At 33.6% G+C, this 22,685-nt stretch overlaps 1 protein-coding gene across 1 annotated transcript; it reads right to left on the minus strand.

The window, feature by feature from the left end:
- Positions 1–15,847: 15,847 nt before the first annotated feature.
- Positions 15,848–22,166, minus strand: LOC134244880 (probable cytochrome P450 49a1). The gene is made up of 9 exons (XM_062727118.1): positions 21,975–22,166; positions 21,624–21,849; positions 19,225–19,406; positions 18,908–19,095; positions 18,629–18,799; positions 17,138–17,301; positions 16,865–16,946; positions 16,456–16,662; positions 15,848–16,082 (listed from the first exon to the last, which is right to left on the minus strand). The coding sequence occupies exons 1-9, from the start codon at positions 22,153–22,155 to the stop codon at positions 15,936–15,938; spliced, it is 1,548 nt and encodes a 515-aa protein (XP_062583102.1). The 5' UTR covers positions 22,156–22,166; the 3' UTR covers positions 15,848–15,935.
- Positions 22,167–22,685: the final 519 nt, after the last annotated feature.

Consider the following 22,685-nt stretch of genomic DNA (forward strand, 5'->3'; position numbering starts at 1 on the left):
TAATTTATAAAATTCAAATAATTAAACATAGTGTAAATATATTTAATTTCATTTTAACATACATAACTGACTTGTGCATTTTGATTTTCTATACAATTATCATTGATAAATTTCCTGCCCTAAAGGATTCCACGAAGTACATTTGCCCCCCCCCCCCCCCACACACACACACACACACACAATGCACACCCCGAGTCCAAGGATATTTTTATTTGTCTTCTCACATACTCGTAAATTAATATTCTACTTTACATTTACAATGTATTCAATACGAAAATACCGAAGAGTATAACGTTTTATTAAAAAAATCATAAGGCGGTGTTATAAAATAGCTTAATACATGTAGCTCTATGATTGTTTAATAAAACGTTCATTCTATGGTATTTTTTTAAAAAATATGACTTATGGAATACAGTACTGTAAAACATAAATAAAAACTTTCTTGGATCCCGTGCCCCGAAGTGGATAAAAGACCAATTGCAAATCAGTTGTGTGTTTTAACAGATAAAATATACGTGCGTTATCAATGTAAACGCGTCAATTCCCACTAGGAAAAAAAATTGAAAAAATGTTCGCTATTTATGTCAATCATCTTTGAAAATGGTCCATGAATAAAGTAAGACTATATGTAAAAAAGAGACAATTTTAATTTTTTTTTTCAAACTTTCACAAAAATGAATGTTATGAAAATAATTTTTAAAAATGAATTTCATAATATTTACATCCATGTGTGTTATGCTGCAAAATTAAAAAAAAAATACAAAAGTTCTATTTTTGGAAATATCGCTTTTTGTGTGAAACGTGTATTAAATTGAATGCAGTATGAAAACCTCATAAAAGAAATAAATTCCTGCCTATGTTTTTTTTCTCCACGAAGTATATCAAACTTTCTCTTCAGAAGTTAGAAATTATCTTAAGATGTTTATTGTGTTTGCATTTTTGTTCTTAATTTTATTTACGAAACATTATCATATGGTAGACTGAAATCAAAGGTTTTTTTTTTCTAATTTTTGATGGAACTCAATTTATTTTTACTGCAATAATTTAGTCCGTCCCCCCCCTTTTTTGGGAGAGTCTCTCCAGAAAATATTAGATACAAAAAATGGAGGGCTTCATTATTACAGCTAAAAATTTTGGACCCTGAAATCAGGCACATTATTCTTATGTCGTTTATTATTTTTTTTTTTTTTAATTTCAAACTAAAGATAAAAATGACTGTATGACAAGTTTTCACGAACTTTCTCTAGTATATAACAAACACTTTATTAAAATAAAAAATTACAAGCATAATTATAATTATAATTACGAAAATAGTTTGCCTGCAAATGCTTTAGGGAATTGCTTGTAAACATTGGTCGAATATAACGTTCTGTGATTGGCCACATCTGAACACTTACTACCACTTATTATAATATTCTTGAATTCATCAATATATCGTGAAAAAAACCCTTTCCGAAAAAAGTCAGTATATACGTGTTCATTAGATCCTAGAGAAGTCGGAGCCATTTCTGGTTATTTTATTTTCTGCTTCTTAAACAGCCATAATTGATCTTTAACTAGATAATAAAATCAGAAAGAAACCCCCGCTGTTTATAGTAGAAGTCCTTGTTATTGTGGACACCACGATTCGGATTAGAATGAAGGAATTTAAATACGATTAAAGCATGACTCGGAATAAGCAGCACTTTTAAAGCCTTGTTGAACACTAAAACTTGCATACATTTTATCCTAACTAAATAGATTAACAAGGCAATCATCAAAGGCTTTAATTGAATAAGAACTAAAAATCTATTACACGCATAAATAAAATCGGGCTCGGGGTATCGCGACATGGCGCTCTGTTCGTCGCACCTGTTTAAATAAGATCAGGTGGTCACTGGACACACAGACAAATTTGTATTACACGTGTTCACTGTGTCCGAAGGAGGCCTTTTATGTGGACACTGAAATTATTACAAACGAAATTAAACTCGGAATGGCTATCTTTTCTCCGTGTTTATTACACCGTTCTTAAATCGAGAAATTGGTCTTCTTAATGAATTCTCCATAAAAGAAATTGTGTGAATGTTTGTGGTGAGATTAAGTTAAAAAACATAGGTACAGAAATCTTACAAAATTTAGCTTTGATCTGTTTCAAAGCTTTTTTATTTCGTGCGGATATCTAGATATATTTTATAAGTATTCTATTTAAAAGTTCTTTTTATACAGAACTTGAAAATTGCAAAAGGACTGATATAATTTTAATTAAAGTGTTTTAATTTTGTCCTCGGCAATTTGTTTTCTTTTCTTTAAAATAATAAGAAATTCTATATTTAACTAAAAACCTCAAAATGTATACTGATCTTCACAGGTCATTCTAGGCTGGCCACTTTTCTGACTATAGTCTCAAGAAGGCATTTATGTACACTCCTGTCATCAAACAATAATTAATTCAACTTATTTTCAGTACTGGGAAAAAAAATCAAGTTTGCTAATAACATATAGCTTAAAGTAGCAGTATTTTTTTTTAAATGATTACATTTCGTAACGCTATATTTCACTAAATCGTCAGAGATCTTAAAATTATTAATTACCAGTGGTATCTGCCAACAGAAAGTTTACTAAAATGATCATATCAGGAAATCTAAGTTATAGCCAGTAAAGCAGTTTATCTTATGTAGAAAATGTGATAAAAATAATAATAAAACAATAATTATTTCAATCAAAAGATGAATATACGATGAATTGAAACATCTCTCCATTTCTTGTCTTTTTCTCTCTCTATACATTTTACCCTCCCTCTCCAATATTCATAAATACTTTTATTGAAATGATAATAATTATAAATAAGAATTCATAAAAATAAATAAATATTTTTCTTTGTTTTGTTTTGTTTAATTTGTTTTGTTTTTTGTTTGTTTGTTGTTGTTGTTTTTTTTTTTTTTTTTTTGGCAAACATTCCCCCTGTTTTCAATGGGTGTATAATTTTACTCAATCTCAAAACACAATCTGAGAAAATTTGTACAAATTGATCATATTCTTCTCGTATATCGGTCATAGTCAGAAATGGTGGGTTCCCTTTGAACACGTGACTTTTCGAGAGACGCAAGGGGTATTGCAGTCCAATGAGAAGACTGGGCTATACCACGTGACAGGGGGCAAAGTAGGGGTATCCATTGCTACCTTAACCATTACAACCAGAACAGCGATACAATGCGGACACGATCAAGGTACTACCCCTCCCCTCCACGGCGTCATCTGCGAGAGACCAGGCCCTGTATCATCGTACAGATCCGCCAACTCAGACGAGAGATGATGACAGCCCTCGAGAATCATCGACATATTCACTCCAAGATCAGCTGTACCGAGAGGCGAATAAAAAGAACGAAGTCCCCGGCCCTGCAACACACGCTCCGAATGAGGATGCATGTTTATGCCGGGGTGGCCCGCTACTACGCGGAGTTTGTGCAGCACAAGAGGGCGAACATCCTCGACTTGATTCAGCTGTACTTCCTTGATGAAGACGAATTGGGGGAGAGTTCCAGCGAAGATTCCAGCATGTCAAGCGAAGAGTTCTGATGTACTTCACCCAGGCAGTAAATATATAGAACAAGGCCCTTTTCAGGGCCAGATATATTGTTAGAAAAGATGCCTACAATACAGTCATTCTGTTAAACAAAAACATGAAATTATATTTTAATAAAGCAAATCCATACTGATTCTCACACCTTGCAAATATGACTTAAAGTACAAGTGTTATTACTGAAGAACACAAATATATGCCACAGGTTTGGGGGTGGGGGTGGGGGTATTAAAATAAAGCATGAAATGGATGATCAAATAAACAGTAATAAAGGAAAAATCAAATAATTAAATGATATTTCCTTTTCGTCTCACATGTACATTTCTCTGCCTGACCTAGAAAGAGAATAAAATTTATTTTCTAATAAGTACTTTTTATACTGTTATAAGGTTATCGAATCAAGCTATTTGCTGCTTGCATTAGTTAAAAAAAAAATAAAAAATCTAATTCTGAAAATTGAATGCAGCTGGAATACTGCATGGTCATTCACCAGAAATGAAGTTAAAAAATGATTCAAATTAATTTAATTCTATACAATAAAATACATATACGTATTTTTCTTTCATTCTTCTTTTTTTTTATGTTGGAAAAGCTTTAATACATATAATTATCATTTCTCAAATACTTAAAAGAGAAATTAAAAAGAATAGGGGAAAAATAATCTAATTCTAATTATTTTCACATATGTTATACACTCAATTCATATAGAAGTAATTATTTTCATAAAAGCTATGCACTCAATTAAAATAAAGGTACACAGAACAGTAGCAGCGATTTCAAGTGAACAGATACGGCATCGCAGGAGAGTGAGGGGGTTCTTGTAAACACTACACCTGCGATATACGCCCCTGTATCCACACAGCCTGGTCAGTATATTGGTCGTTGTATACACACACAGTGTGGTCAGTATACTAGTACCTGTGTACACACGGTATGGTAGTATAAACAATAGGGTGTTAGGTCCGTACAGTACCTTTGTGTATAAGAGATCAAAAACAAAAGATGATAAGTCAAACCTCAACAATTAACACTCCACTGAATTTGCCTAGATCTGAAACAGACGGATACATGTCGTAATCTGATTTTTTTTCTTTATTGAAGCGAGACGTCAAGTTTTTTCGATTAGATTATTTTGGTGATAATTTCTTTCCACTTTTTAATTATTTTAACATGTTTTGTGTTAATCTACAGTTAATTTATGTGTACTTCATTATTTTAACAAAGAATTTAAAAAAGCAAAAATATATCGAATGTACAATGTAGATAGTCGAATATGAATAATTTTATATGACTACAATATGTATCAAAATTAAAGCATTAAATAAATACATACTTAGAAATGTGGTTAATTAAAAGTTTGCATATTAAAATAAGCGGAACCATCTTATTCATTACCCAGAAGAAAAATAAAAGAATTTATTTACTAACATTAATTTATTTATAGCGATATAAATCCTTCAGAGGTGTTATATAAATATAATTTTACCAATTGAAATAGCATTCAATTGTTAATTTCGTTTTGCTAAAACAAAGGAAACAAAAACTTATCGAAAACAAAATTAATGTTAAAACTTAGTTTCTACAGAGAAGTGATATTTTAGACTTATCTCTCAGGACGTATTGGTTCGGCACGGATAATGGTATTCCTTCCATGCCGGAGACGTGCAACAAATTATATTTTTAAATTTGCATGTGAGATTTTTTAGGAACTTTCCCCTTTTGATAACAACGAGCCTGAAAAAATCTTGCATAATTTATCAATAAAATCAGGCATCATTACATGTGTATGTCGTATTTCTTGAAAACTAGTTTTGAAAAGTATAGAATTTCACTATGTCTTCAAACTCCTCGATTATTGATTGCCATTATAAATTTTCTTGTTACATGTAATACTGACTAATTATTAAGATTGGTAATGAAAACAGGGAAAACTGTCTTTTAGATTCGTTTCTAATATTGCATGAATATATCAGCGGGTCAGTTGAGGCCTGGGGTAGAGACACTTTTGAACCGTCTAATTTTAGCATATTTAGTAATATATCATCAGTAAAACAGCCTGTTTAATAAAAAGTAATATGATCCGACCTCTTCATTCTTAGAAAATAAAGATTTATTACCATCATTTATTTATATTTTAAAAATTTTTGAATCTCCCAGAAAAAAAAAATACACATCTGTTTTAGAGCAAATAAATTTGAATGTTTAAAACAATTATAGTCTATGTTGTACTCGTGATAATAAATAACAACTTGTTTCGATAATAAAATTAATGTTTAGTACAAGTTTGGCTTTCCAGAAAGCCTGAAATGTCATCTCTTTGGTATCAATAATGTCAAAGAAATAAAACAGAAAGGGAAATATTTTAATGCAGTGAATATATGGATTATTACACCCCAAGTTCCCAAATGACTTATTCAGCAAACTCCACAGTAAAGTACGCAGTTTCGTTTGGCCGCAGTATATATATGGAAGGCATGGACGTCTGCTAGAGAACCCAAAGCGATTTTTGGTGAAATTTCATTCTAGCGGTCTTTGTGCTTCTGGGTGTTTACAATTTACTTAAATTCAAATACTTTCCTTGAACTATATTTTCTTAACACAATACGGAATTATCAACAATAATTATCATTCATTTAAAAGCAGCTAATCATTAAAGTTTGACAGGAATTAATTTAATAAATCCAATTACAGACTTAAAAATTTACATAAAATTAGCGTTGACCACTCTTCATTCATTTTTTGCAGAATCTAATTGTAAGCTTGTTCTTTTGTGCGAGAACCAGTTTTCCCTTCGCGTCAACAAATCTATATATAGAAATCACGTCACTGTCAATTCTCCTTGTGTGGCTTGCCAATTTAATAAGGCATAGTATTGAGGATCAATATATATACGACACACCGAAACTATAGATATTTATAAGCATCGTACTTCTTTTCTAAATTTTCCTTGGCCTAAACCGAAAGTAGATCACACACTCCTAAGCTAGTTCTTCTAAAAGAAAACCAGTTTACAGGCTACTTGGAACTCTGTAAAACATCATTTTGGACTTTTGAAAGATTAATGGAAGCTTACACTAGGACTTCACTTCCTGCATACAATCTTAATGTGTCATCTCCCGAGGGAGATGACAATAATAATAATTATACTATGGATTACAAGACTAGTAATTTTTTTTAAAACAAAAAGAAGTGCCTGTTGAAAACACTCATGTGCATGTCCATGCCGTTTGTGCTAATATATCTTTTCTTATTTATCATATTCCAATTTTAATCGGCAAATAGCGTTTCTGTGCACGTACTGGTCTAAATTCTACAGCAGATATCTTGGACGACATATCGCCTAAAATACAATATAGCCGTTGAGATTGAAAGCAAATATTTTATGAAGTCATGTTTTAATTATCTGCTCTCAATTGTTTTTGAAAAAAAAATTACCAAGATTCTTTTTTTTAACCCCCGTGTATACAAGGCGGCTACATGAAAGTGTTTGACGCGTGACCAAAAAATCGTTTTCAAAAGACACAAACTCAGACTATCAAGTTAAAGCAATAGTAGCTGGCCTGTCAATCAAATCAGAAGCTATTGTTTTTTTAATGATTGACAGGCGGTAAATTATTGATCTTGAATCAGGTAGATTTTAGGGGCGTTAACATAAAATTGGGTGTTTAACTAGTTTCCCTTTACTAGTACACTTAATTGTTGAATCTCGATTTTGAAGGAATTGGGAACTGGGAAACAAGCAGACCCCAAGTACGCGGGAAGGGGGTTTTCTGAGAAAATGCTCGTTTTAGATGAAGTTTTAAAGAGTAAATTGTAATTTTGAACCTGCTTGGTCCCATCACTTTTTGTTGTATGACTGAACACGGACAAAGTTCAGTATCAAAAACATTTAGATTTAGACGAAAGTCCAGCCCTATGTGACACCCCCCCACCCCCCCAGAAAAAAGAAAAAAAAACCCATCTGAAACATCGGGAGAAAATAAATGAAGCTTCTCTTTCTTGCAGATGTTAACAATAATTTTTTTTTTCAATCTGAAAGAATGGGTCGCTTTTGATTGCCATTCAGCAGAAAGATGGGCGTACTTGAAAAGTGAAAATTTTATCGACATGTCTAAAATTTATTGGATTCCCTTGAAATGGGAAAGAAAAACATTTTCCTGAAAGTGTTTTGATTTGCTAAAAAGTATCTTGAAAATTGGCTACATCAGAAATTTGGTATAAAATGGTACATGTTTAAATACTTTTTCCAAAAAAATTTCTATCTCTGGGTCTACTCTCCATGATTTTGAAACGTTATTTGTGTGTACATGTATTTCATTTCAAAGAAACGAACATACATTTGCAAAAAATGGAGAGAAGACCCAGAGACCATAAAAAATGAACCCCCCCCCCCCAAAAAAAAAAATTGTAAATGTAATTTGTGTAAATGTGGTCCTTATTTGTCCTTTTAAAATCCTTAATAATGTGTAGCAGTGATAGCTCAGTAATTTGGGATACCTGCCCAGTGCGTTCAAAGGTAATATAGTTTCTGGTTCGAGCCTCGCGCGGGGCGTTCATTTTTTTTAAGTAATCAGTTCTGTCAGTTTCTTTAAATGTACAGATTTATTAAAATTTTGAATTAGATGAATTACTTTAGTTGCACCGACAGCGAAATCTATTCCAATCTTCTATCTTCTATTCTACTTAAACTTTTAAGTACATGAACACTTATCATGTATGTCTTTAATTTGTATCTTATAGGTTTTTTTTGTAAAGCATTACTATGTCATTGTACCTCCGTAAAAATCTGTAATAAATGTAATTATAAGGTATTTCAAACTAAATAAAAAAACAGGCACGTAGCATCGTTTTTGAAAGTGGGGGGGCCAACCAGAGAAAATTTTTTCTAACATACCTGAAAAAGTTGACAAGCAAAAAAAAAAAAAAAAAAAACCGAAAATTAAAAGTTGCCCAAACTCGAAAATCCTATTTCGAGGGGGGGGGGGGTAGTGGCCAACTTTTTCAAAGCCAAGTTACTTTCACTTCCAATTTTTTCCCTACATTTCCTTGATATAACTATACTGTGGTAAAAAGTGATTGAAATTACAACGAATCCTTTCAATGTATATTTACTGTAGTAAAGGTAATGTTGGGGAAAAAAGTTGAGGGGGGGGCAGGTGGAACATGGCCCCCCCTGGTTGCTACGTCCCTGAAAAAATCCTATGGTTGTTTAATTTGTTAAATCTGACCAGCTATAGTCAGCCAACCAAATCATGTACATTTAAACCATAAACGATTCCTGAAGATCACATGCCAAATTCGCCCATCTTCTTTCACTTGGAGGTCCGTCTTTGCTCTGCTCCTATTTTTTATTGTTTCATGGACTTTTGAGCTTGAATACTGTTCGTTATCTCCATATATTTCATTGATGTCATTTTACTGCATATTCAGAATTATTTTAAAGTCTCAGATTAAAAAGACAACGAAAACGAGTCGCAGTGGTTTGAGTGTCTGCTCTAGAGTTGCGGAGTAAGGAGTTGATTCTTACGTCGCGGGTTCGAATCCCACTGTGGAACGTGGAGACCGGTCCTTCGGATGAGACTGTATAAACCGAGGTCCCGTGTCACAGTAGGGTATAAATTTGGAGTGGCTCGTCTCCATTTGAGGGAGGAATTCTCGAGATGGACGTTAAACAACAAACAGGGTTTGAATACGAAAGCTTACCAACACTTTTCCAAATGTTACTCTACATTTTTCCTGGATTTCGTAACATAAAAGACCAATCTGCATGTAGATATAATCTTCTAAATTTATACAAAAATATTTAAATGAAACAAAACGCCATTTTTTTTGCCTACCATGCATTTATAAAACAGAAGATGAGACAATCACATGGATAGCATTTAATACTTTATTTGTCTGTTATCTCATCATGGAGCCGTACTGTAGCATCAAATCAATGTAAAACATCCAGAACAAACATGTTTTTCCACTTTGTTTTTGACAAACTGCAGCTCTCAGAGAGGAAATAGCTGTGTTAGCCGTCCACGAGAATCATAAACTGTTAGAGAATTCGATATTATCTTGTATTACCTTTCTATATTACCCTGCTGTGAATTAATTGTCTGTGCACACTTCACGCCCTTAAGAAAACTGAAACCTGAAATTGACATCGGTTCAAAGCCGTGTTGTCTAACGCCGATATAAATCGTCAATAACGTTCGATGTTATCTGCTGAAGTAACATGTTTTCATTATTTGGTTACATTTAACTAGATGTTAAGGGATCAGGGCTGTGATTTAACACCTACGCCGAACAATTCAACGTTTAAAAGCAACCTGATTCGTGGTCAGTCTCCAATGATACAGGTATTCAGTGCTGCAACGAGAACTAATGAATCCCCAGCATAAGATTGATGGTTTTGGCAATACAAATTGTTATCATGAAGTGGCGGCTCCAGTTTCTGTTCGGTATTTAACAATGTTTTAAGCACAGGTGATTGTTTAGGATAACAAAGAATAGTCGTTATCTATTAATTGAATTATTATTTACAAAGATAAAGTACGTCAAAATGTTGTGTAAATGTTCGATATGTCGGTTTTGGTTACAACATACCGGGGCCAGGTATGATAATGAATTTAAATCCGAGGCTTCACCTGCCAATAAATATTAGCTTCACAATATACAAAACCACAGCTTGTCAGTCAATCATAGTCATTACGGCAGCATGAATCTTAAATTAAAAATACTGCATAGTACATGTATTAAAGAACCATAATATATCTAAACCAAATAATCGAAACAACAAATTATCAAAATGTTCTTTCTCTGTAATCAATATTAAATATTATTCTGTGGAACCGAACCCTATTGATGTCTCAAGAGTTATACCCAACCCTCTTTAATCATTACACCATGAGGTTTGGCAAAATATATACGTGTAGGTAACCGATTTTGGATCCAGTGCCATGGAGGTAAAAGAATCCCAAGAATCCCTTTTGAATGGTCAAAACAAAGTGAAAATTTTATCTCAATCGGGGATACTGCACAAAAAGTAAGACGTTTACTTAACATTTTATTTAAATAATTGACCTAAGAACAGGTGTAAGCAAAGAATGCCCCTCTCCATTTAACATTAAACGACTTTGCATGTAAAATCAACTATTTTGTTAGCAGTCTGTTTACAAATTGATCGTCTGCAGACCATGCTCTTGTATATCGATAGACTGGGAAACATAAACAGCTTGAGATACAAGTAATATAGCTTAAATAATGGAGAAAATGATAGAAAATACTACGTTATCACTAAATATAATTATTATTAGTTTTTCATCAATGGGTCTGACTAGTAAAACTGTCATAAATGCAACACATGTTGAAGACTCTATCGTGTCTTTTATTTTGAATTCATTGGGATATATTTAATCAAGGATAAATTGAATGAACATTTTTTATTCATAAAACATTGTCGATATATATTATGATAAATATGGAGGTAATGAACTGTTTTCAAGTTCTTAAGTCCATTTAAACAAATTGAAAACAATCCAGGAGCAGAGCAAAGATAGACCTCCAAAACAGTAGAGGTGAGATCAGGTGCCACGAGGGAGTAAACACAATCCGCCATGTGCTATATGTCATGACTGGGAAATCACGAAACAATACCTGGAGAATTTATTGGTAAATAATGACCTAACAATGATTATGAATATAACATTTCTGATTCCCTGTGATATCTCTTTGAAAGGTAGGTAAGTTGATTTCTTGATAATTAAACCTGAATGTAAATTTAGCCATGTACGTGTAAAAGGTCAGGAGCCTAATATGCATTTCATTTCTTAGTCTTTGAGTCTGACGGCAGTGGACAGGGACTATTGAAATTGACGTGTGAGGCCTCGTGTATTTTAAATCTATCGATAAGTCAGCATCTTTTAAAATTTTATCTTATATTTAATTTTAAATATAAATGGAATCACTTTCTAGATTTTTTGATCCTTTAGATCCGTTATGCAAATGATTCCACGTTTTCAACTCTTGTTGATGCCCTGGCATACACAAACTAGACAGTGATTCCTTTAAAAAACGTCATCATTTGAACTGTAATACTTGTAAATTGCACTTGCTGGCAAGGTTATTATTATTTTTGTTTCATCAACTTGTTTGTCAATAACTTACCTTGTTTTAGATATTGATCGTACATAAATCAATGAAGGACATTGAGATAACGCACAGTATCCAATATCAAAGACCATAAAACAATAAAATATAGGAGCAGAGCAAACACGGACCTCTAAAACATCAGAGGTGATATCAGGTGCCATAGAGGGGTGAGCATCCCCTACTCACTAAGAAAAAAAATTATAAGCCCCATATACTGGTAATAAGAGTATATTGCTGCATAAGTAAGGGAAGTGAACGACTGAAAAGTCGAAGTCAATTTACATTATGAAATTTACCAAATGTGATAATTTTTTAATTTTCACTGTAGTTTACGAAGTGTAACATAATGCAACTCCTGTATAACATTATGTCATATTCTGTTTACATCATGCGCTACCTAAAACAATATATAACATCCTCCTAACACTATTAATAATATGACTCCTATATAACAGTATGCAACATCCTGTTAACATCACGTGAATTCTATAACAGTATGTAACATCCTGTTAACATCACGTGACTTTTTATTACAGTATTATATAAAATTCTGCTAACATTATGTGACTTCTAAATCAGTATGGTACAACCGCCTTCTTGACGTCTTGTATACAATCAAAATGCTTGGTGGACACTGGCTGTGTTGCGAATCTATGTTCAAAATACATAGTGCTTGCCAAAAACAATTATCACGGAATAGCTATTTTTACGTTTCAATTAATGCTAAGTGATACTTTGTGTTATTTGTTGGACTTTTATTATCGCTTCTTTTCTAAACCCGAATAGTTTCGCTTTGCTACATTTGCGGCATATTTTAGGTAACTTTTATTCTGTGTTAAGATAGTTGAAATCACAAGTACGTATGCAAAGAGACCCATCTTTTGCCAAATTCTTGGTGGGGTAACCATACTAGCTGAAAATGCCTTTCGATAAACGTTGATTGACCCTTTAAGTTTGCAGTGTAAATAGAATTAGAGTTTGTTCTTACAAATGGCGAGAGTAATCTCCCTTTTCTTCACAACAAATCTTGTGAAACATATATTAATTTCTTCACGGATGTGCAAGTTCTGAAATGTCGTATTACATGACGGTAGATTGCGCGTGAGTGGTTCCGCCAAATCTCGGCTGATAGCATTTTGCTTAGCGTTATTACATTTTGTCCCAAACCTGCTGTGCCTTACAAATGAAGACGCCATAAAACCGTTTGAAAGTTTGCAGGACATCGTCATCTGAAGACAAGCGACGCTTGATTTCTATGACTAGTGTGATGGGATGGTTACATGATTAGATGTCTCAATCAGCAACAGATGGAAGTCTTTTTTTGAAGGCAAATAACTCATTTTTCATGCTCTTGCAACACAGAAAAAACTGCAACTACACTGTACTAGTTAGGATGCGATATGATTACGTACTATATGAATTTTAAGGGTCCTTTACTATAGAATTGCATTACTTGTATTGAACCGCCATTCCGGAGCAATTACGTCTAAGATTGAAAGGCAAACACTTAACTTTTTTAAAAACCATTTTCATTCAGAAACAACACAAAAAATGTAGATTAGCAAAGATATTTTTGTCAATTTGTAAAATAGAGAAGAAAGACTTTACCAGGACAACGTATCATGATCGGTTTTATTTTTGATACAGATGTCTTTGGCATGCCCTAAAATTTGTTAAATTGAAAAAAATGATGCAAAACTTTTTAAAAGGAGATGTTTGTGTGAAGTTGATTTCTGGGTGCACAGAAGAACACCCAAAGTGACAGACATCTACCTTAATGTGCAGGGGTTGTAACAGTCATCCGTGATTGTGTTACAGAGGACCTTTTTACCGCATTCCTCTGATCTCTAGATTATCCTACCAAGTTCCCTACAAGGCAGACAATGTTAAATAATGAAAGGGAAAACATTTCTGACTTGGAAGGCGCGCTCTTGTCCGTGTCCTGGCGCCGGTGTATTCCACGTCATTTGTAAGCACTCAGTGTGTGTTAATAAGGCTTAAAGAAGAAGTGATGTCCAATGAAAGAGAAAGTCGTATATATATCACTGATGAAAGGTAGAATTAATTGATATCGTTGCTTTGAAAAGAAGCCATAGAAGGTGATTTAAATATCATAAAATTGTTTCTATAAACCTCAAATGTGAAAAATTCTATTAGGCAAACGATGAAAGAGTAACTAAAAAGCAACAAAAGAAAAATGATTTTATTTTTTTCGTAATTCATAATGACTGATGGATACAAGTATAAAGTCTTCTACATGTACAAGAATACTTCACTTGTTTGATTTGATAAATTTATAATATTAACTCGTTTTGCTCTTACAATTAGTTGTAATACTAGTAGTACAAAATGTTTTCTAGATGACATTAAAGTAGACGTGTCTTTTATTCACCTGTAAAACCAATTCAAAGAAGAGTACACGCATAAAAATATATTTCGAGATTTGTAAATTAACCATTTGACATTATTGAAACATACTGTACTTGTAATATACATAACTTTGTACATATCACATGCAACACTTTATAAATATACATGTATATACAATGTAGCTTAATTACGTATGCTTATAGCAATATGAGCTGCAAGTTTGACTTGGGAAAATTTTGTAATTAACATTCTGTTGTTCATATTTGTGATGTAAGAAATTTTAGTAAGCTTTAATTGAAGCAAAATTACACTATTGTCGTCCTGTACAATATTAATTTCTTATATAATGCTTTATATTCAATTATACTGAAATATTTCTTCTAAAACAATTATAGTATTTTATTTTGGTTTTATTAATCTTAAGGGTTTAAATAACATACAAATTAATCATAATAACACATTTTAACAGCAAAGTATTTCTTTTCAAAAATGCAGCTCATTTTGCTTTAAACATTTACAAACAAAAAGGATCTCATTATTAAATATACCCTGAGAATATATCTGACAATATTACAGACATAGATAGCATTAGGACTCCTTGTTTCCTGGCTGCCAACAATCTACCTCACCGCTGTTACAGTCCCAGACGTCTCGTGCCGTGAACGAAAATATACCGTACAAAGATGACGACAGCGCCCAGTCGCTTTCTTATAAGCTCTTTTTTCTTGAATGATATTTTACACAAATTACAAACGCTTGAATGACATGAATTTAGGGTCTGTACCGCTGGTTTGTAAAATTACAAATGCTGAAGAATCGAGTTATTGAAGTCTAATGCAAAGCGACAAGGGTAAAATGAATGTTTGTGAATTGACGAGTTTATAAAAGAATATTAAAAAGAACTCCCTACTGCGGTTCTGAATTGAAAATCTTTATAAATTATGAAGGGGTTTGATGTTAGTATAGCCTTCTTGTGTGGAAATCAATCGGCAGGAAAAGCTATCTAGTCAAATCCAATAATCCGTGGATTAATGCTTAGCAGTAAATAGACTGCTTGGTGAGGGGTTTTATTTAGATGATAGATGTAAAACAAGTTAAAAAGAGAAACTTGTCGCATCATTACTGTCCACATAACAATAAATCAATCTGGACGACAAGAAGTTTGTCCACCTTTATATAGCGAGACCGAATGTGTTCCAGGGGCGTAATGTTATGTACACTGCATAGGCAACGATTTTTACTTTTACATTTTGACTACTGGTTTATTATATAGTTTCATACCCTGCGATCATCGAATTTGTTTATTGCTATCATAAAATACAATTACAGGAAAAATGTTTTTATTTTATCTACATACTTATGTATTAGATTTTAAAGAGTCTTTATTAGTACTTATTCTAGTATAAGTGGTTTATGCAAATTATCATACTGTCTAGGTTTTTTGTATCACCCGAGAAACAAAAATATTGCCAAATAAAAGTAATAAAAATGAACATTTTTTCTGTCATTTGAAAAAATATCCATAGTTGACATTATCATTGAAGACTGATGTTTACGTACATTTTTGGATGCACATTTATGTAGATTAATTGTTCATTGCTAAGAATAATAATGACATGCATTTCATCTGGGACAGAACTAGATACTGTACCAGGATGTAATCTGGCACTCATTATTGTCCCAGATTAACCGTTATTATTACTTATAATGAATTTTAATTTTTTTGACATGCAGAAAATCGAACAACATATGAATGCAATTCTCTCCCTAGGAAATTTTGCTCAGAAAGGGCTTAGTTTTTATCTTCATTGTAATGAAACAACTATTCAAAACACATCTTTGCTTTCTCTTTTTTTTTTTACCCCTATGCAACGCATCTGGTATCGTCTTGTTTCTCAATTCTCCTCTCTAGTTGTAAAGAGAACTTTTTTGAAGGTGCAGCAAATATCGTGTATATGTATGGCAGGTGCTCGTCTTTCTCAGCAAGACTTACTGAAAATTCCTGAAGTAGCTAAAACAGAACATAACAGGACAGATCACTAAATTGAAAATTGATATGAAAATTAAGAAAAATTGAAAGTTAATATAAATAAGTATAATAGAATTTTTCATTTGTCAAAATTCCATGACATCCGAAGTGAAAGGAACAAAAAGCATATATTTTTCCTAAAAAACTTTTCATCCAAACCAGTAGGTAGTGGTATATGAAGTAAATTATGTATGCCATTCCAGCAAAGTACTTCAGTATTCAACTCTAACAAACTTTCGCACAGTTGAATAAAAATTTAAATGACAGATTCTAAAATAAATGTACATCATACGTCAACGTGGTACATCCGAACAGTTTATAAAGAATACCTTTACACATTTCAAGTTTGTTATACCTTTACAATAAATATGCGCATTTGAAGTTCAGCAAATCTTTGTCCAATGCAGTTTCTCCGACCAAAACCATATGGGAGAACTGCAAAGGGATGGATGCTACTGCGTAGGGGCGAATTCCGCAGCCACCGCTCAGGTTTGTATTTATGCGCTTCCGGGAAGTAGTTCTCGTCAGAGGATATGACGCTATTGCAAAACACCAACGTTGTCTTCAAAGAAGCATCGCAATATCATTAAAATAAATCTGCCTGTGATCTACCAATCTATGTTACGAATCGCTACCGCTTCTCAAGGTAAGGTTATAATTTGTTTTAGAAAAAAAACTACGTAACCCAAGCTGGTGTAAAACAAGAGAATATATATAATTCTGAACGCACAGTGATACCCTTTAGTATCTTATAAGTAACTTACTCCTTTAGGAATATGGAACCCTGCAACCACTGTGTCTTTTTCCACGTGTCGACGCACGCCATCTCTCAAAGGAGGAACAAGGCTGCAATATTTTAATCAAAAAAATATTCATAACAAGAAAGAAGATTCAATGTGTAATTATTTCAGGGTTCTCCATGAGCTGTTTTACTTTGATGCTTCCGACACAGTAACAATTCAAATTTTATGCGTGCGACACAGTAAAAATTTAATTTAACAAGTACAGTTTTAAATGTACAGTGCAAAATGAATTACCGGAGAGATTCTTTAATACAAGCCTTTAGATAAGGCATGTCAGCAAAAGAGGATTCACAGATCAGGTCCTGTGTACAGCAGCGCGTTATCTCTTCACAGAGTCGGTCCTGCACCAAGGGATTCTTCGCTAAATGATACAGGACAAATGACAAGGCGTTGGCTGTCTGGAATGAAACATGGAGATAATGAACAGTATTCAAGATCAAAAGAAGTGACTTATATGGAATCAAAAATGTAGAATGCAGGTGCAACTTAAAAACATTGGACCCCTGATTAGCAGACCTATTTTTGTATTCATATGAAGAAGAATTTATTCAAAGTCTTATACATAAGAAGAAAACACTTGCTATGGCCTTCGAAATGTAGATATATCGACAATGTACTGTCAATAAATAATAGTTATTTCTATATGTCCATACGAGAAATCTTGGAATTAGCTTGGAATAAATGATAACCCAACAACCAAGCCTTCTGATGAACATGATGCCTTTTAACTTCAGTCGTCAACTACCCTTACTTACAATGTATGTAGTAACATATTCTTATCAACTGCATATGGGGTTAATATCTCTCAGCTGATTCGATACGTAAGAGCATACATTATGCATGAATTTTCTTAAACAAGGTACATTATTTACAAACAACTTGATGAAGCAATAATATCAACAGTCTCATTTAAAGTCATAATTTGGTAAGTTCTATGGTCGATACAATCTTGTCATCAAATAAAATCTGTCATTGTCAAATGCTGACTGGCCTTCTTCATGCTACTTGTTTGGACCTTATTTACACAATGAGTGTCGACGTATTTTTTACTTTATTTACCGATCAGGACAAGGAGCATTTTGCGGGTGTAAGCGGTCGGCAGGGATGCTCACTCCTCTATGGCATCAGATCACACACCTGATGCTTTGGAGATCCGTGTTTGCTCTGCTCCTGATGTGTATTTTTTTTATTGACTTTGAGCATAAATACTGTTCGTTATCTTCATTTATGTCGCATACAAATTAATAATAATAGTTTCAAACAAATTTTGAATTAAATACTGCACAATAATTCACATTTGAATTGAACATCTTGATATCTTCTCGATAAATTTTATCGTCAGGTTATCCCAGTCATTAAAACGCTCCGTGAGTGGAGGTCTGTGTTCGAATCACAGCCGTGACTGACCCAGGTCGATGAGAAAGAGGCAGCATTTATTTCCTTGCCAAGCGCTTATAACTTTGAAGTGAAAGTTGCGGGTCATTCGGACGAGACCTTCAAAAATAAAGGAACCCGTGTTACGATAGACGTTGATACGATGAAGAATCATCACTGCTCAATGGCTCTGAGTACCGAGTAAAAGTCTGAATTGGAGGCTTTCAGTGCTATTTGATGACTTCTCTATAAGAGAGAAAATTTTCGGAAAGGAACGCAAAACAATATATAATCAATCAAATATATATCTGTGTAAAGTAATATTTAAGCTGAATTTAAGGTAATTCTCACCGCGTCCGTCCCAGCAATAAACATATCCGTTATGGCGCTCTCCACACTGTCATGTGACATTCTATTATCCAATAGTAACTTCTCCAAGAACGTGACATTGTTCAGGCCTGTGGAGAGCATCCTCCGTTTGAAGTTGATTGTCTCTAGACACCCATGAAGGCTTTCTCGTGTCTATCTGTGGATAAAATATGCCATAGCGAGAATGATTGGTCGTTTTGTAGACTTATTCCACTAAAGGAAAGAGAGATAACTTGTCTTATTCTGTAAAACTAAATATACCGTGTTTCGAACTGTATCATAGGCTTTTTCAAAATCTAAATAGAAATTAGTTGGAAACAGGCGGTACCACGGAAAAATGTCAAACGATTGGCCCAAGTAAGCGTGCACATCTTTAATGTTTGAAAGAAGTTCTTGTTGATCAAGGGAAAAACTACCAAGGCGTCTGTTGAAACACAAAATCCCAGAATCTGCAAAAAGGGTGGAATTGTAAATCATTTTAAAAAACGTCAGTATGATCTATTCCACTTTTTTGCGTGATTTTTCTCTGTATTTAATTGAAAAATTAAAATGAAACAAAAAGACGACTGTATGCCTACTTTCCATTGTGAGTCGCGTGAGTTCCTCCAGAACATCAGAAATCCGATTGTCCCTCCCAATTCTACGCATCAGAAAGTCATCCACTATGTCTGTAAACTCACTGAAGTATTTGGAAACAACACAAGGTTTTAGGATTACTTCTTGAATGGGTTTACGTGCTGCGACCCACTTCTCTTTGTTCCTTTTAATATACACATATTTAATGTTACACTCCTTGAAGTATTTGGGGATAACGAAGAGTATTCGAGCTCAAAAGTCCGTTAAACGCTACAAAATAGGAGCAGAGCAAACACGGACCTCCATAACATCAGAGGAGTGTCATGACGCATGGAGGAGTAAGCATTCCCTGCCGACCGGTCACATCCACCGTGTGCTCCTTGTCTAGATCGGGGATTGACGAAAAAAAAAAAATCCGTCGACATTTTAGTGTGATAGTAAATAAAAGCCTAACAATTAGTATGAAAAACGTCAGTCTACATTTGACTCAATGAAAAATTGTTTTTGCTGACAAGGTCATTGTATCGACCATAAAACTTACGAACTGATGACTTTAAAAGAGACTTTAAAAGAGACTGCTAATATTCTTGTTTCATCAACTTGCCTTTCAACAATTTACCTCGTTTTAGAAATTGTAAATACGCAGAACATGCTCTTACGTATCGAATCAACGTAGAGATATAAACTCCGTATGCAGGTGATGAATGCATATTGCTGCATACGTAAAGGAAGTTGAAAATTGAAGAATTAAAGTCTTCATTTTATGTCCATATATGAAACAGATGTGTCAGACTCTGTGGTATCTTTTATCTCAAGCTCAACAGGATATATCGTATCGGCATGTAAGGAATGGACTAACAATCAGTATGTAAAAGTAATTCAGTATTTTACTTAATGATAATTTGTATTTTTTGACAAGGTCTTTGTATCAAAGGTCTCGTGGTTCAGCAATTGATTTTATTATAAAGTTTTTGACCTCATAGACAGCTATTTTTCCAATAAGAATAAACCTTCCAATTTTACTATCAGTGTTAACCTTGTCATTGGTCATATTTACTAACAGAATCATTCTGATTATATAAATGAGTACTCTGAAATTGATATTAAAAAGATGTTTGAGGATAAGGTTCCATCACACACAACACAGAAGTAGGTGTTAAGGAACCAAAGCTTGTCAATCAAGAAAGAGATTCAAATGAAATGTACCAAGCTACACTAGCTGTATAACACAGGTGGGCTTTTGATTTATATCATAATTAGACTTTTGAGATCAATCGGAATTTTCAAGGATACCAATTGCCTGTTATTATTAGACCTATTTGTGTATTCAAATGAAGCATGGTTTAATTTAAAAAATTACATGAGAAAAAACAAAACAAAACATTTGCTGTCACCTTCAACCCGACATTTCGATAGATCAACAACATATTATCAATGAACGATAGTTACGTCAATCAATATTTGAACTTGATAAATCCTAGTGAGCTTAAAATGAAAGATATCACAGAGTCCGATACATCTGCTTGATATTGGGGTATTATAAAAGGAAGTTTATGTTAATCTATCAACCAAGCTTTGTGAAAAAACGTGATGACCTCAACTTTTCAATCGTCAACTTCCCTTACTTAATATGTAAGAAATTACCCTTTTCACCTGCATATAGGTTTTATGTCTCTCAGTTGATTCGATACACAAGAGCATGCAATGCAAGTTGAAGAAACAAGAATATTAACGGTCTCCTGTTTAGTTTCATGGTCGATTAAATGACTTTGTCAGCAAGTGAAAATTTTCAATTAGTCATATGCTGACTGACATATTTAAATACTGATTGTTTGGCCATTACTTACACCTAAAATGTTCTACATTTTCCCCATTTTTTCCCGATCATGACAAGGAACAAATAGCAAATGTGAACGACCAGAAGGGGATGTTCACTTCTTCATGGTACCTGTCAACACTCCGGATGTTTTAGAGGTCCGTGTTCGCCCCGCTCCCTATGTGTATTGTTAAAATGTACTTTGAACAGGAATACTTTTCGGTATCTCCATATTTCATCAAAAGTAGTAAATAGTTAATGTCACACTGTAAAAATAATAAGAAAAAGAAAATGTACATTTTCTAGAGTTTTCTGGTTTTAACCATTCCGCCATCAGGTGTACGTCAGATATAGATCTGAAGACGGAGTAGTAAAATCTTAATCGGCTTTAACTTAAATTGTTTTTGAAAGAAAATAAAAATGTGGAAATTGTACATGTCAATAACCAAAAAAAAAAAAAAAAAAAAAAAACCACACAGACAAATTTCCATCCAAAATATTTCGCTTAAATTCATTATAAAGAATTCCAAAACTAATAGATTACAAAGAACATTATCGTGCAGAGTATAATGCCGGCATACTTACTGAAATGCCATACTTAATGGAATATTATTTCGTTTGGCGTATGAATACATTAAATGAGACGTTGGTCGGAGGGGATATTTTTCATAATGAAACATAATGTGCTGTATGTCGTCAGGATTGAACAGGAAGACCATCCAATGCATGCCTGCCCTCTGGCGGACAATTGGTCCATATTGACAGCGCAGATCACACAGAAAATCCGTGAAAGTGCTGGGTAAATACTGACCTAAAACACAGAAGAAAACATATTGAATACGATGGGAATTTATTTGTTTGATTAGGAACACCCCTTTCCCCTAATTAAACGTTAATTTCTTATCATGTTTGAATTTGATGAAAAGCAAAATTTACCAAAAGGCACATAGTGAAAGACTTGTCCAATGAAAGGCATGTTGTAACGACCAGAAGGACCCGGGATTTCATTAAATGGTCTGACTTTCTTCAAGGCTTGCTCCGGAACAAGACAGGATGATGAAAGCAGCCGAATAGGAACCGAATACACCATCCGAATGACGTCATTTTTGAAAAACATAACAAAGTAAAACCTAAAAAGACATTATTACTTCAGGTAAAAAAGAGAATACAAATAAATAATACATTGTAGGATGTTGGAACATCTCAAAATACCGTAAATTGAATGAAATTTAAAGTTAAAAAAATTATCTTGCATAATGTTCTTCTTACTAAATCAAAATTTGTTTGCAAATTTAACTAGTGCTAATTGTAACGGGAACCGTTACAGATGTTCCCCAAACGCTCCCCAACTCCCTTCCCGTGCCATATTCCCTGTAAGTTTCATTAAAGAAGGCAAAATCTATGCATTTAAGACGTAAACAACGTTTTCCCAAAAGTATACCAAGCAATGCAGGCGTGCGCATGTGATTGCATGAGCGTGATGACGATATCATCTTGTCTACATTATTTTACTCATTTGCACGTGCACGCACGTGCATGATGACCATACCTTCTTGTAGGTGTCCATTATGTCTGTCTATATTCTTAATCCCATCCTGTTTGGTTGAAAAACAAGGGAGTTATAGCCATTTAAAGTTTAAGCCAATC

The sequence above is a fragment of the Saccostrea cucullata genome, unplaced genomic scaffold (assembly GCF_032062105.1).
Source record: "Saccostrea cucullata isolate Sc308-1 unplaced genomic scaffold, CSIRO_AGI_Scuc_v1 ctg365, whole genome shotgun sequence".
Taxonomy (NCBI): Eukaryota; Metazoa; Mollusca; class Bivalvia; order Ostreida; family Ostreidae; genus Saccostrea; species Saccostrea cuccullata.

Excerpts from the sequence above, each read along its gene's own strand:
- LOC134244880 (XM_062727118.1), bottom strand. The coding sequence starts at position 22,155 with ATGTTTTTCAAAAATGACGTCATTCGGATGGTGTATTCGGTTCCTATT. Across the intron at positions 21,850-21,974 it reads CTTTCACTATGTGCCTTTTG|GTCAGTATTTACCCAGCACT; the intron begins GTAAATTTTGCT and ends TCTGTGTTTTAG. Across the intron at positions 16,083-16,455 it reads TGCGCATATTTATTGTAAAG|CTACTTCAGGAATTTTCAGT; the intron begins GTATAACAAACT and ends GTTCTGTTTTAG.